At 45.3% G+C, this 16484-nt stretch overlaps 1 protein-coding gene across 3 annotated transcripts in view; it reads right to left on the bottom strand.

Moving 5' to 3' along the window:
• Nucleotides 1–16484, bottom strand: part of rictora (RPTOR independent companion of MTOR, complex 2 a) — a 373719-nt gene that overhangs the window by 126517 nt on the left and 230718 nt on the right. For all 3 annotated transcript variants that reach the window (XM_068029133.1, XM_068029132.1, XM_068029135.1), the window contains 4 exons: nt 14176–14277; nt 13400–13446; nt 12414–12549; nt 9612–9811 (listed from right to left, as the gene is read on the bottom strand). In XM_068029133.1, the coding sequence (XP_067885234.1) occupies nt 9612–9811; nt 12414–12549; nt 13400–13446; nt 14176–14277 (485 nt within the window). The remainder of the gene's footprint in view (nt 1–9611; nt 9812–12413; nt 12550–13399; nt 13447–14175; nt 14278–16484) is intronic.

The following is a 16484-nucleotide window of genomic DNA, read 5'->3' as shown; positions in this document are numbered from 1 at the left end:
TCTCCTTAACCAGTAATGCAACTCCCCCACCCCTTTTACATCCCCCTCTATCCCGCCTGAAGCTTCTAAATCCTGGAACATTTAGCTGCCAATCCTGTCCTTCCCTCAACCAAGTCTCTAATAGCAACAACATCATAGCTCCAAGTACTGATCCAAGCTCTAAGTTCATCTGCCTTACCTGTTATACTTCTCGCATTGAAACAAATGCACTTCAGACCACCAATCCCGCTATGCTCCACAACATCTCCCTGCCTGCTCTTCCTCTTAGTCTTACTGGCCTGATTTATTAGTTTCCCCTCATTTATTTCACTTGCTGTCCTACTGCTCTGGTTCCCACCCCTCTGCCACACTCGTTTAAACCCTCCCGAGTGACGCTAGCAAACCTCGTAGCCAGGATATTTGTGCCCCTCCAGTTTAGATGCAACCCGCCCTTCTTGCACAGGTCCCATCTGTCCCTGAAGAGATCCCAATGGTCCAGGTATCTGAAACCCTCCCTTCTACACCGGCTGTTCAGCCACGTGTTTAGCTGCACTATCTTCCTATTTCTAGCCTCACTGGCACGTGGTACAGAGAGTAATCCCGAGATTACAACCCTAGAGGTCCTGTCTTTTATCTGTCTTCTATCCAAGAGAAAAAAAATTCTCATCTGTCTTAAATGGGTGACTCCTTATTTTTAAACAGTGACCCCTAATTTTACATTCTCCCACATGAGGAAACATCCTTTCCACATCCACCCTGTCGAGACCCCTCAAGATCTTGTATGTTAACTATCTAACTAGTCACTTCTTGTAAGACCCTAGAATGAAGTCCATTAGGACCCGGGGACCTGTCAGCCTGCAGCTCCAACAATTTGCTCCATACTACTTCCCTGGTGATTGTAATTTTCTTGAGTTCCTCCCTCCCTTCAATTTCTTGAATTACAATTATATCTGGGATATTATTTGTATCCTCTATGTATAAGACCGATGCAAAATACCTCTTCAATTCATCTGCCATCTCCTTATTTTCCCTTATTAATTCCCCAGACTCACTTTCTATAGGATCAACACTCACTTTGTTAACTCTTTTTAAAATATCTACAGAAACCCTTACTATCTGTTTTTATATTTCTAGCTAGCTTTCTCTTGTACTCTAATTTTTCCCTCCTTATTAATCTTTTAGTCATTCTTTGTTGCTTTTTATATTGTCCAATCTTCTGACCTGCCACCATCTTTGCGCAATTACATGCTTTTTCTTTAAGTTTGATACTGTCTTTAACTTTTTTAGTTAACTACGGATGGTGGGTCCACCCCTTGGAATTTTTCTTTCTCATTGGAATGTATCTATTCTGTGTATTCTGAAATATCCCCTTAAATGTCTGCCACTGCATCTCTATTGACCTATCCCTTAACCTACATTGCCAGTTCACTTTTGCTAGCTCTGCTTTCATGCCCTCATAGTTGTCCTTATTAAGTTTAAAATACTAGTCTTGGACCCACCTCAAACTGGATGTAAAATTCAATCATATTATGTCACTGCTGCCTAGGGGGTGCCTTCACTATGAGGTCATCAATTAATCCTGTCTCATTTCACAATACCAGGTCTAGTATAGCCTGCTCTCTGGTTGGATCCAGAACTGTTCTAAGAAACTATCCCGAACATATTCTATGAACTCTTCATCTAGGCTACCTTTGCCCATCTGAGTTTTCGGGTCTATATGTAGATTAAAATTCCCCATGATCGTCGCCGTACCTTTCTGACGAGGACCCATTATCTCTTCTTTTATATCCCATCCTATTGTGTGGTTACTGTTAGGGGGCTTGTACACCACTCCCACTAGTGACTTCTTGCCTTTATCATTTCTCATCTCAACCCAAACCGCTTCTACATCCTAGTTTCCTGAACTTAGGTCATCCTTCTCTATTGTGCTAATACCATCATTAATTAACAGTGCCACACCTCTAACTTTTCCTGGCTTCCTGTCCTTCCCTCAATGTCATGTACCCTTCAATATTCAGGTCCCAATCTATGTCATCCTGCTGCTTTGTCTCTGTAATGGCTAACAGATCATACTTATTTATTTCTATTTGTGCTTTCAGTTCATCTGTTTTGTTTCGAATGCTACATGCATTCAGATACAGAGCCATTAGTTTTGTGCTTTAATTTTTTTTTGTAACCTCTAGCCTGGTCAGCTGATTTACTCTTCGATTTGTACTCACTGTCCCTTCCTGTTATGGCCTGTTTATCTTTTCCCATATTAATACTCTCTCACCTTGTCTCTACTCTTTGATTTACCACAGCTTCCCAAATTTGATCCCTTGCCCCCACTATTTAGTTTAAAACCTTCTCTACTTCCCTAGTTATGCGGCTCGCTATAACACTGGTCCCAGTACAGTTCGGGTGTAGACTGTCCCAACGGTACAGCCCCCACTTTCCCCAGTACTGCTGCCAGTGCCCCACGAACCGGAACCCACTTCTACCACACCAATCTTTGATCCATGCACTCATTTCTCTAATCTTATTTACCCTACTCCAATTTGCACATGGGTCAGATAATAATTCAGGGATTATTACCTTTGAGGTTCTGCTTCTAAATTTGGTGCCTCGCTCCTCATACTCTCCAAGCAGAACCTCTTTCCTTGTACTGCCTATGTCGTTGGTACCTACATGGACCACGACAACTGGATCTTCCTCCTCTCACTTTAAGTTCTTCTCCAGCTGAGAGCAGATGTCCCGAACTCTGGCACCGGGCAGGCAACACAGCTCTTTGCTGCAGGGAACAATGTCAATCCCCCTCATTACACAGTCCCAAATCCACTACTTTGGGCAGGAAAATGGAATTGAAGCCCAAGATCAGCCATGATCGTTTTGAATGGTGGAGCAGGCTCGATGGACCACATGATCTACTTCTGTTCCTTAGTCTTATGTTCTTACATACAAACATACAAATTAGGAGCGGCACAGTGGCTAGCACCGTAGCCTCACAACTCCAGCGACCTGGGTTCAGTTCTGGGTATTGCCTGTGCGGAGTTTGCAAGTTCTCCCTGTGACCGCATGAGTTTCCGCCGGGTGCTACGTTTTCCTCCCACAGCCGAAGACTTGCAGGTTGATAGGTTAATTGGCCATTGTAAATTGCCCCAATTGTAGGTAGGTGGTAGGAGAATTGAGGGAAGGTGGGGATGTGGTAGGGAATATGGGATTAATGTAGGATTAGTATAAATGGGTGGTTGATGGTCGGCACAGATTCAGTGGGCCGAAGGGCACGTTTCAGTGCTGTATCTCTCTATGACTCTATGAGTAGGTCCACTCGGTCCTTTGAGCCTGCTCCGCCATTCAATAAGTTCATGGCTGAACTGATTACTCCACATTTCCATCTACCCTGATAACCTTCTACCCACTTGCTTATCAAGCATCTACCTACCTCTGCCTTAAAAATATTCAAAGACTCTGCTTCCACTGCCTTTTGAGGCAAAGACTCAAATATTTCTCCTCATCTGTGTCTTAAGTGGGCGACCCCTTATTTTTAAACAGTGACCCCCTAGTTCTAGATTCTCCCACAAGGGGAAACACCCTTTCCACATCCACCCTGTCAAGACCCCTCAGGATATTATGTTTCAATCAAGTCGCCTCTTACTCTTCTAAATTCCAGTCATAGCCGCTAAGCGCATTGCACTGTTGAACTACAAGAAAGCCCCCAGCGATTTAACATCCGCAGCACTTAAAGGAGCCAGAAGCACTGCACAAAGAACAGCCAGGCGCTGCGCAAATGACTACTGGCAATACCTATGCAGTCATATTCAGCTGGCCTCCGACACCAGAAACATCAGAAGAACGTATGATGGCATGAAGAGAGCTCTTGGGCCAACCATCAAGAAGATCGCCCTCCTCAAATCTAAATCAGGGGACATAATCACTGACCAACACAAACAAATGGACCGCTGGGTTGAGCACTACCTAGAACTGTACTCCAGGGAGAATGCTGCCACTGAGACTGCCCTCAATGCAGCCCAGCCTCTACCAGTCATGGATGAGCTGGACATACAGCCAACCAAATCGGAACTCAGTGATGCCATTGATTCTCTAGCCAGCGGAAAAGCCCCTGGGAAGGACAGCATTACCCCTGAAATAATCAAGAGTGCCAAGCCTGCTATACTCTCAGCACTACATGAACTGCTATGCCTGTGCTGGGACGAGGGAGCAGTACCACAGGACATGCGCGATGCCAATATCATCACCCTCTATAAAAACAAAGGTGACTGCGGTGACTGCAACAACTACCGTGAAATCTCCCTGCTCAGCATAGTGGGGATAGTCTTTGCTCGAGTGGCTTTAAACAGGCTCCAGAGGCTGGCCGAGCATGTCTACCCTGAGGCACAGTGTGGTTTTCGAGCAGAGAGATCGACCATTGACATGCTGTTCTCCCTTCACCAGCTACAGGAAAAATGCTGCGAACAACAGATGCCCCTCTACATTGCTTTCATTGATCTCACCAAAGCCTTTGACCTTGTCAGCAGAAGTGGTCTCTTCAGACTACGAGAAAAGATTGGATGCCCACCAAAGCTACTAAGTATCATCACCTCATTCCATGACAATATGAAAGGCACAATTCAACATGGTGGCTCATCAGAGCCCTTCCCTATCCTGAGTGGCATGAAACAGGGCTGTGTTCTCGCACCCACACTTTTTGGGATTTTCTTCTCCCTGCTGCTTTCACATGCGTTCAAGTCCTCTGAAGAAGGAATTTTCCTCCACACAAGATCAGGGGGCAGGTTGTTCAACCTTGCCCGTCTAAGAGCGAAGTCCAGAGTACGGAAAGTCCTCATCAGGGAACTCCTCTTTGCTGACGATGCTGCTTTAACATCTCACACTGAAGAGTGCCTGCAGAGTCTCATCGACAGGTTTGCGGTTGCCTGCAATGAATTTGGCCCAACCATCAGCCTCAAGAAAACGAACATCATGGGGCAGGAAGTCAGAAATGCTCCATCCATCAATATTGGCGACCACGCTCTGGAAGTGGTTCAAGAGTTCACCTACCTAGGCTCAACTATCACCAGTAACCTGTCTCTAGATGCAGAAATCAACAAGCGCATGGGTAAGGCTTCCACTGCTATGTCCAGACTGGCCAAGAGAGTGTGGGAAAATGGCGCACTGACACGGAACACAAAAGTCCGAGTGTATCAAGCCTGTGTCCTCAGTACCTTGCTCTGTGGCAGCGAGGCCTGGACAACGTATGCCAGCCAAGAGCGACGTTTCAATTCATTCCATCTTCGCTGCCTCCGGAGAATACTTGGCATCAGGTGGCAGGACCGTATCTCCAACACAGAAGTCCTCAAAGCGGCCAACATCCCCAGCTTGTACACACTACTGAGTCAGCGGCGCTTGAGATGGCTTGGCCATGTGAGCCGCATGGAAGATGGCAGGATCCCCAAAGACACATTGTACAGCGAGCTCAGCACTGGTATCAGACCCACCGGCCGTCCATGTCTCCGCTTTACAGACGTCTGCAAACGCGACATGAAATCGTGTGACATTGATCACAAGTCGTGGGAGTCAGTTGCCAGCGTTCGCCAGAGCTGGCGGGCAACCATAAAGACAGGGCTAAAATGTGGCGAGTCGAAGAGACTTAGTAGTTGGCAGGAAAAAAGACAGAGGCGCAAGGGGAGAGCCAATTATGCAACAGCCCCGACAAACAAATTTCTCTGCAGCACCTGTGGAAGAGCCTGTCACTCTAGAATTAGCCTTTATAGCCACTCCAGGCGCTGCTTCACAAACCACTGACCACCTCCAGGCGCGTATCCATTGTCTCTCGAGATAAGGAGGCCCAAAAGAACAAGCCTAGCCTGTCCAATCTTTCCTCGTAAGACAGCCCGACCATTCCAGGTATTAGTGTAGTAAACCTTCTCTGTACTGCCTCCAACACATTTACATGCTTCCTTAAATAAGGAGACCAGTACTGTACACAGTGCTCCAGTTGTAGTCTCACCAATGCCCTGTATAGCTGAAGCATAACCTCTCTACTTTTGTATTCAATTTCCCTCGCGATAAATGATAACATTCTATTAGCTTTCCTAATTACGTGCTGTTCCTGCCTACTGACCTCATGCACTAGGACACCCAGCTCCCGCTGCATCTCGAGCTCTGCAATCTCTCACCATTTAGATAATATGCTTCTTTTTTACTCTTCCTGCCAAAGTGGACAATTTCACACGTTGCCACATTATACTCCATTAGTCAGGTCTTTGTTTATGTTTCTATAGATATAGCTCTTGGGTTTAAAGAGATCAAAGAGTATGGGGCGAAAGCGGGAACAGGTTACTGAATTGGATGATCAGCCATGATCATAATGAATGGCGGAGCAGGCTCAAAGGGCCGAATGGCCTACTCCTGCTCCTATTTTCAAAGTTTGCCCACTCACTTAACCTTTCGATATCCCTTTGTAGCCCCCTTATGTCATCTTCACAAGTTACTTTCCTACCTAACTTTGTGTCATCAGCAAATTTAGCAACCATACCTTTGGTCCCTTCATCCAAGTCATCTATATAAATTGTAAAAAGTTGCGGCCCCAGCACTGATCCCTGTGGCATACCACTCGTTACATCTTGCCAACCAGAAAACTACCCATTTATGCCTACTCTCTATTTCCCGTTAGCCAGCTAATCTTTTATTCATGCCAATATCTAACCCACGACACCATGAGCTTTTATTTTCTGCAATAACTTTTGATGTGGCACCTTATCAAATGCCTTCTGGAAATCTAAGTACAATACATCCACCTTCTGCCCCTTTATCCACAGCACATGTAACTCCCTCAAAGAACTCCAATAAATTGGTGTTACACATGATTTCCCTTTCACAAAACCATGTTGACTCTGTCTTGAGTACCTTGAATTTTTCTAAATGCCCAGCTATAACATCTTTAATAGCAGCTTCTAACATTTTCCCTAAGACAGATGTTAAGCTAACTGACCTGCAGTTTCCTGCTTTCTGTCTCCTTCCCTTTTCGAATAAGGAGTTACATTCGCTATTTTCCAATACTTGTACTTTCCTTTTTGCTCGCCCCTACCTGAATGGCTTCCTTTGCCATATAAGACACTAGTTGGGCCTGAGCTGGAGTAACGCATCCGGTTCTGGGCACTGAACTTTAGGAAAGATGTGAGGGCATTGGAGAGAGTATAGAAAAGATTCACGAGAATGGTGCAGGGGATGATGAAATTCAGTGAAGATAAGACTGGAGAAGTTAGGACGGTTTTCCTTGGAGAAGGTTGCGAGATGATTTGATAGAGGTATTCAAAATCATGAGGGGTCTGGGCAGAATAGATCGGGAGAAACTGTTTCCCTTGTTGGAAGGATCAAAAACAAGAGAACACAGATTCAGGGTTAATTGGCAAAAGAAGCAACGGAGACATGAGGAAAAATATTTTCATAGAATCATAGAGTTATACAGCACAGAAACAGGCCCTTCGGCCCATCGCGCCCATCAAGCACCTAACTATTCTAATCCCATTTTCCAGCACTCAGCCCGCAGCCTTGCATGCTATGGCGTTTCAAATGCTCATCTAAATACTTCTTAAATATTGTGAGGGTTCCTGCCTCTACCATCACTTCAGGCAGTGCATTCCAGATTCCAACCAGCCTCTGGGTGAAATTTTTTTTCCTCAAGTCCCCTCTAAACCTTCTGCCCCTTACCTTAAATCTATGGCCCCCTGGTTATTGACCCCTCTGCTAAGGGAAAAAGTTTCTTCCTATCTAACCGATCAATGCCCCTCATAATTTTGTACACCTGAATCATGTCCCCCCTCAGCCTTCTCTGCTCTAAGGAAAACAACCCTAGCCTTTTCAGTCTCTCTTCATAGCTGAAATGCTGCAGCCCAGGCAACATCCTGGTGAATCTGCTCTGCACCCTCTCCAGTGCAATCACATCCTTCCTATAGTGTGGTGCCCAGAACTGTACACAGTATTCCAGCTGTGGCCTAACTAGCATTTTATACAGCTCCATCATAACCTCCCTGCTCTTATATTCTATGCCTCGGCTGATAAAGGCAAGTATCCCATATGCCTTCCGAACCACCTCATCTACCTCTGTTGCTGCCTTCAGTGACCTATGGACAAGTACACCAAGATCCCTCTGACCTTCTGTACTTCCTGGGGTCCTACCATCCATCGTACTCAACTACAACCTGTAACCTCATGGCCCAGCATATCCCCCACTCTACCATTACCATCAAGCCAGGGGACCTACCCTAGTTCAATGAAGAGTGCAGGAGGGCATGAAAGAGCAGCACCAGGCATACCTCAAAATGAAGTGCCAAACTGGTGAAACTACAACCCAGGACTATTTGCATGCTAAACAGCATAAGCAGCATGCGATAGAGCTAAGCAATCCCATAACCAACAGATCAGATCTAAGCTCTGCAGTCCTGCCACATTCAGTCACGAATGGTGGTGGACAGTTAAACAACTAACTGGAGCAAGTAGTAAGGATCTGGAATGCACTGCCTGAGAGTATGGTGGAGGCAGATTCAAATGAGGCATTCAAGAGACAATTGGATTATTATCTGAAAAGGAAGAATGTGCAGGGCTACGGGGAGAAAGCGGGAGGGTGGCACTGAGTGAATTGCTCCTTCGGAGAGCCAGCACAGACATGACAGACCGAATGGCCTCCTTCTATGCAGTAACAATTCTGTGATTCTGTGAATAAAAATAAAAGGCATTCAAATATTTCATCAGTTTTTTCTCCTGAAGGTGAAGAATGCCAATGTCAGGAAATGGAAGACTCAATTTCAGACAACCATTCAGCATCAAAAACTCCAATGGCAGCAACAGCACGGGTTAGCTGGAGTAAAGCTCCCTCTACACTGTCCCAAACATCCCAGGGCACAGGTTACATGGAAAGTTCTTACTATACTGCCCCCATGGTTTTCTTAGCTAGAGTCTCCAAAAGTATTACCACCAGCTGTGTAACAGAAAACATGGCCACTTGGCCAAGGTAGGAGAGGACAGCCCGGAATGGGGAAAATGAATCTCAACAAATGCTGAGGAAGGAGCGAAATAGTTGGGCTAGGGACGGAAGAAAGAAAGAAAAAATGGACATAAGTCAAGCCAGAGTAGTCCACCTCGCTTGCGAGGCAGAGCAGTTGCTTGCCGTTCAACTACATCAGATGTTGTCGTGGGGAGGCGGCAGGCACCAAGCACCCTTACACAGAGATGGGGAAACTGACAGAAAATCACTGGCTGCATTGCACTCGTGTTCTGATGAAAGGTCACAGACCTGAAACATTAAACCTGCTTCTCTCTCCACACCTGCTGAGTATTTCCAACATTTTCTATTTTTATTGCACTCGTGCATCTGCCAGCTGGCACGGCTGCCACTTTCCAACAATAAATCAATGAGATAAGAAGGAACTCTGAAAATTTCCAACTCAGTGAGCACCTGAAAGAGGAAAGACAGTGCAACAAAGTTGGCATAACATTTTGGGTTTAACCATTTGTGAATGGGTTTTTGGTTTACCCTGCATTTTCTGGGGTTTAACATTTCAGATGTGACCCCTTCCTCGTTCAGCTCTGCCATATAGGACAGATTTCCAGCATTTGTATTTTTTTAAAATCTCAAATTCACTTTGACCATGACATACCACTGGAACATGCTGCATTTCTCCAACACCTTGACCCCATGCGGGTGAGAGGATAGGGTACCGATGATCAGAAAGTAGTGCTGACTGAGGGTGCTAAGCAAACCATTGTTTTGCAAGCTTCGCTCATGTTTCAGGCCGGAGGAAGAGGACAGCCACTGCACAATGTCCTTTACCAGCTCCTCCAGGTACGTCTGACCATCCTGCAACAATACGGAACAAATAGAAAAGGAAGATGAGTGCTCTGCCTGTCTGAAATAGCAACCTCTAGAAAGCTGCAACATCACCAGAATTGAAACTCTTCTTCCTTCTACCATCCTCTCACACCTGACTCCAGTTTGGAGGTTTGAAATGAGGATTGATTCTGTAATAGGGACTGGTAACAGGTGACTTACCTGTACAGAGGTGAACTATAAAACCCAATCCGGCAGAGGACTAAATATTCCTCCTAATCTGGGAAGGCGTTTTTAACTTGATGCTCAGTTCCAGAATGAACACAAGAAAAAGCTTGTTTTTGCTTGTTCAACAGGTGATCCCACTCTGCTATGCTCCCGACTCTTTCTCCATCACGACTATAACTGTCTCTCCATTTTGTCGATACTATAGACACAATTATTCTGCACTTTCCTCTTGTTCCTTCAAATACACTATCCTTGAAATAAAAGATCCTATGCACTATCCCTCCTTCTGCAATATTACTGTATTAAAATCAAAGTCACAGCACCACCTCGGAGTTCAACTCACTCTTTCCCAGGACCTTTAAACTGTGGAACTCCTCCCCTCCCTTAGTCTTACCCTTCCTTCTACAACCTACAGACTTTTAAAACCCAAATCCCCTAAATACGACATCTCAATTCACCTCATCATCTCTCTAACTCTCTTCAATCCAGAACTGTTCCTCTGGGTATCCAAATTAACAAACAGACCCTTCGGTGCTGTAACCATTTTATGAACACAATGCTTTTCAAATGCATACGAGCATACATGGGAGCAGGAGTAGGCCACTCGGCTCCTTGAGCCCGTTCCACCATTCATGACTGATCTGATTGTAACCTTGACTCCACTTTCCCGCCTACCCCCCGATAACCACAGTGGCGCAGTGATTAGCAACGCAGCCTCACAGCCTCAGCGACCCGGGTTCAATTCTGGGTACTGCCTGTGCGCAGTTTGCAAGTTCTCCCTGTGACCGCGTGGGTTTTCACCGGGTGTTACGGTTTCCTCCCACAGCTAAAGACTTGCAGGTTGATAGGTAAATTGGCCATTATAAATTGCCCCTAGTATAGATAGGTGGTAGGGGAATTGAGTAAAGGTGCGGATGGGGTAGGAATATGGGATTAATGTAGGATTAGTATAAATGGGTGGTTGATGGTCGGCACAGACTCGGTGGGCCGAAGGGCCTGTTTCAGTGCTGCAACTCTAAATAAAATAAAATAAAATAAATCTTTCACCACCTTGCTCATCAAGAATCTATCTACCTCTGCCTTAAAAAATATTTAAAGACTCTGCTTCCACTGCCTTTTGAGTAAGAGTTCCAAAGACTCACGACCCTCTGAGAAAAAATTTCTCCTTATCTCTATCTTAAATGGGCAACCCCATATTTTTAAACAGTGACCCCCCCAGTTCTAGATTCTCCCACAAGGGGAAACATCTTTTCCACATCTACCTAGTCAAGACCCCTCAGGTTGTTGTATGTTTCAATCAAGTCGCCTCTTACTCTTCTAAACTCCAGCTGATACAAGCCCAGCCTGTCCAACCTTTCCTCATAAGACAACCCACCCATTCCAGGTATTAGTCCAGTAAACCTCCTCTGAACTGCATCTAACATTTACATCCTTCCTCAAATAAGGCCAATACTGTACACAGTATTCCAGATGTGGTCTCACCAATGCCCTGTATAACTGAAACATAACCTCCCTACTTCTGTATTCAATTCCCCTCACAATAAACGATAATATTCTATCAGCTTTCCTAATTGCATACAAACCTTTTGCGATTCATGCACTAGAACACCCAGATCCCTCTGCAACTCAGAGCTCTGCAATCATTCACCATTTAGATAATATACTTTTTTATTCCTCCTGTCAAAGTGGACAATTTCAGATTTTCCCACATTATACTCCATTTGCAAAATTTTTGCTCACTCACTTAACCTATCTACAAAGAACAAAGAACAGCACCGCACAGGAGCAGGCCATTCGGCCCTCAAAGCCTGCGCCGAGCTTGATGCCTGTCTAAACTAAAACCTTCTGCACTTCCGGGGACTGTATCCCTCTATTCCCATCATATTCATGTATTTGTCAAGATGCCTCTTAAACGTCGCTATCATACCTGCTTCCACCACCTCCCCCGGCAGCAAGTTCCAGGCACTCACCACCCTCTGTGTAAAGAACTTGCCTCGCACATCCCCTCTAAACTTTGCCCCTCTCACCTTAAACCTATGTCCCCTAGTAACTGACTCTTCCACCCTAGGAAAAAGCTTCTGACTATCCACTCTGTCCATGCCACTCATAACTTTGCAAACCTCCATCATGTCGCCCCTCCACCTCCGTCTTTGTCCCTTTGTAGCCTCCTTATGTCCTCTTCACAACGCACTTTCCTACCTATCTTTGTCCCATCAGCAAATTTAGTAACCAAACCTTCGGTCCCTTCACCCGAGTCATTTACATAAATTGTAAAAAATTGAGGCCCCAGCACTGATCCCTGTGGCACACCACTCGTTACAGCTTGCCAACCAGAATTAGTTTTAAACTGTCGTGCATAAAAATTCTTTGTTGCACGTGCACAGTAAGAAGCTGACAAGCTCACCTCGTTAGACTCGAGCAGGAACTCAGTGAACTGGCAGCCCACTACAGTCAGTTGCTTTCCCATAGCATGATCCAGCTCCATGTTAGCGTACAGTTTACCACTGGGCTTATAAAAATAAAGCAATCGGCGCACAAACCTAAACAAGGAGGAAAGATAGAAGCAGTGATCAAGGTGAAAGAAAAACAACTGGGTAGAGATAGAGAGAGAGAAAAAAAGAGCATGACACACACCCTTTAAATTCAGCAGATAGTTTTAGGTTATAGAGTTGATTGAAACTTTCACTATAGGTAGCATTTTGCTCAAACGGTGACACAAGTTAAAACTAAGTTAGAAAGAAGTTGCTACTACTTTTCATTTAAAAGGTAATTAAAGAACAGAATAAGTTACCAGTGAAGGACATTGAAACACAGGGGGTAAACAGGTTGAAGAAGCAATTAGATATTTTTCTAGACTGAAGGGGTTGAGGGATATGGTGAGAATGCGTTGGTGGGGTGAAGGTTGTGGTAAAAATGTAGGTCAGAGGGGTTGAGGGATATGGTGAGAAGTTGGGTAGGTGAGAGGAAACAGTTGTGAGGTTGAGGAATATGGTGAGAAGGTACAATTGATATGGTGGGATATGGTGAAATGACGAGTGAGTGGATAGGTGGTATTGAGAAACATGGGGAGAAAGTGGGATTGAGGGATATGAGGAGGAGGTGGGTAGGTGAGATTGAGGGGTATGGTTAGAAAGGTGGGGTTGAGGGATATGGGGAGAGGGTGGGATTGAGGGATATGTGGCGAGAGGATTGGTAGGTAGGATTGAGGGATATGGCGAGATGGGTAGGTGGAGTTGATTCGAAGGGACGGCCTTTCTGGGCCCACTGGCACTTTCCTGTTCAAAAAAATCTTATTCTGTTTACAAACGGTCAGCAGAACAAATATGCTCATTGTTTGTTGCCCATCTCCCCCACCACCCAATGAGAGACACCAGCACAGTCCACACTCACCTGTGCAACTGTTCATCTTTGTAGTTCCGCAGGTTTACATTGGGCCACTGCAAAAGGACAAAGTACTTAATTTCATAAATCAGAGAACCCATTGGCACTTAGAATAGAGACAAACAGCACGGTTAGATCTCACATCATGATCACCTCTGGGACCCAGGTTTCAATGTCACTTCTCCCAAATAGCAATACGTTCCTAAGTTAAGGCCAGTGTCTAAATTTAATTTGGACTCTTCATTTGCTCCATTCTCCAACTTCTCTGCTTTGGTTGTTGAGTGCATGAGCAGTCTGTTGTACAGGCTCTATCGAGGTGGCTGCTAAGTGGCACAATCTGAAACAGCTGTTTGATTTTCCCACCCCCACGACTGGTAGACACCACAATCTCCAGCTGAAGCACCACAGCTCAGCAAGATTCAGATGACGAATGGAGCAGAGTGTGGGAGAGATAATAAGAGACACTGAGTGCCAGCAGCTCTGGGCTTCATTCTATTTCAGGCAGTTTCAACCCAACTCCTGCCAAGAATGAGTCCAACTGCCAGTGCTAAGGCAGCGTAGAGGGAACTTTAACCTGCAACTAACCCATGATGTACCTGCCGTGGGAGTATTGGTGGGACAGTATAGAGGAAGCTTTATTTTGTATCTAAGCATTGAAAGCTTGATATTAAAACTGGAGGAAAAAAGAGGATAATTCGCATCTATTACTGACATTTTCACTGTAATTATCACCAAATTTAAGTATTAACAGATACAGAGCTTAAGTGATTTCCTTATACTGCTACCTTAAGAATGGTTGAGATTAAGTTCCAGTTCCACCTAAGGTTGTCTTTGTTATTCAGGACATCGCTGTCTCGCAGGTTCTGCATTATTGCCTCCTCTGTGTCCTAGAAAACAATGCATCAGTATAGAGAATGGGTGTATGGCAGGGAACACAGAGTGATCATCGCATTAGTACTTAGCACATACACATGGATAAAAATGGTGGAAAAAATCCCATTTTTTGAAATCTAAAATAAAAACAGAAAATGCAGTTCGTATAAAACAAGTCTGGCGACACAGGAAAGGAATAGTATAACTTTTCTGATGGGACTCTTCAGCAGGACTCAAATGACTGACAGTGTCTGATACATATACCTGCCTTTTCTCTTTGTTGTTTATGGACCTATCGCATACTTCTATCACATTTTGCTTTTTAATTACACATAAATATTAAAACCAAGTCATATACCATGTTGCATTGTCACACAGAAATAAAACCCAGCACCAGGTGAACTGGAGTCACATGGTATATATACAGAATTTGGCTATCAAGCTATCACTGGTCACCATAAAACTAGCCTAAAATGAGTGTCCATCCCAAACTAACTGTCTTTTTTTATTGGTTCATAGGATGCGTCTCTGGCTAGGCCAGCATTTATTGCCCATCCCTAATTTCCCTTAAGAGGTATTGTTGAGCTGCCTTCTTGAACCGCTGCAGTCCATGTGGGTGGGCACACCCACACTGCTGTAAGGAAGGGAGTTCCAGGAATTTGACCCAGCGACAGTGAAGGAACGGCGATATTGTTCCAAGTCAGGATGGTGTATGGCTGGGAGGGGAACTTACAGATGGTGGTATTGACATGCACTTGCTGCCCTTGTCTTTCTAGGTGGTAGAGGTCGCAGGTTTGGAAGATGCTGTCAAATGAGCCTTGGTGCGTTGCTGCAGTGCATCTTGTAGATGGTACACACTGCTGCCACTGTGCGTCGGTGGTGGAGGAAGTGAACGTTTGTGGATGCGGTGCCTATCAAGCAGGCTACTTTGTCCTGGATGGTGTCGAGTTTCTTGAGTGTTGTTGGAGCTGCTCCCATCCAGGCAAGTAGAGTATTCCATCACACTCCCGACATGTGCCTTGTAGATGGTGGACAGGCTTTGCTGAGTCAGGTGAGTTACTCGCCACAGGATTCCTAGCCCGACTTGCTCTTGTAGCCATGGTGTTTATACGGCTACTCCAGTTCAGTTCTGGTCAATGGTAACCCCCAGGCTGTTGATAGTGGAGGATTCAGCAATCGTAATGCCATTGAATGTCAAAGGGAGATGGTTAGATTCACTCTTGTTGGAGACGGTCATTGCCTGGCACTTGTGTGGCACAAATGTTACTTGTTACTTATCAGCCCAAGCCTGGATATTGTCCAGGTCTTGCTGCATTTCTATACGGACTGCTTCAGTATCTGAGGAGTCGCGAATGGTGCTGAACATTGTACAACCATCAGCTAATATCCCCACCTCTGACCTTATGATTGAAGGAAGGTCATTGATGAAGCAGCTGAAGATGGCTGGGCCGAGGACACTACCCTGAGGAACTCCTGCAGTGATGTCCTAGAGCTGAGATGATTGACCTCCAATAACCACAACCATCTTCCTTTGTGCTCGGTACGACTCCAACCAGCAGAGAATTTTACCCGATTCTCATTGGCTCCGGTTTTGCTAGGGCTCCTTGATACCATACTCGGTCAAATGCTGCCTTGATGTCAAGGGCAGTCACTCTCACCTCACCTCTGGAGTTCAGCTCTTTTGTCCATGTTTGAACCAAGGCTCTAATGAGGTCAGGAGCCTCCTGAGTGGTCCTGACGGAATCCAAACTGAGTGTCACTGAGCAGGTTATTGCTAAGCAAGTGCTGCTTGATAGCATCTTCGACGACACCTTCCATCACTATACTGATGATCGAGAGTAGACTGATGGGGTGGTAATTGGCTGGGTTTGACTTGTCCTTTTTGAGTACAGGACGTATTGGGCAATTTTCCACATTGCTGGGTAGATGCCAGCGTTGTAGCTGTACTGGAACAGCTTGGCTTCAGGCGCAGCATATTCTGGAGCACAGGTCTTCAGTACTATTGCTGGAATGTTTTCAGGGCCCATAGCCTTTGCAGTATCCAGTGCCTTCAGTCGTTTCTTGATATTACGCAGAGTGAATCCAATTGGCTGAAGACTGGCATCTGTGATGTTGGGGAATTCAGGAGGAGGCCGAGATGGATCATCAACTCGACACTTCTGGTTAAAGATGGATGCAAATACTTCAGCCTTATCTTTTGCACTGATGTGCTGGGCTCCCC

This window comes from Heterodontus francisci, chromosome 4, assembly GCF_036365525.1.
Source record: "Heterodontus francisci isolate sHetFra1 chromosome 4, sHetFra1.hap1, whole genome shotgun sequence".
Lineage (NCBI taxonomy): Eukaryota > Metazoa > Chordata > Chondrichthyes > Heterodontiformes > Heterodontidae > Heterodontus > Heterodontus francisci.
This window is presented reverse-complemented; position numbering and strand designations above follow the sequence as displayed.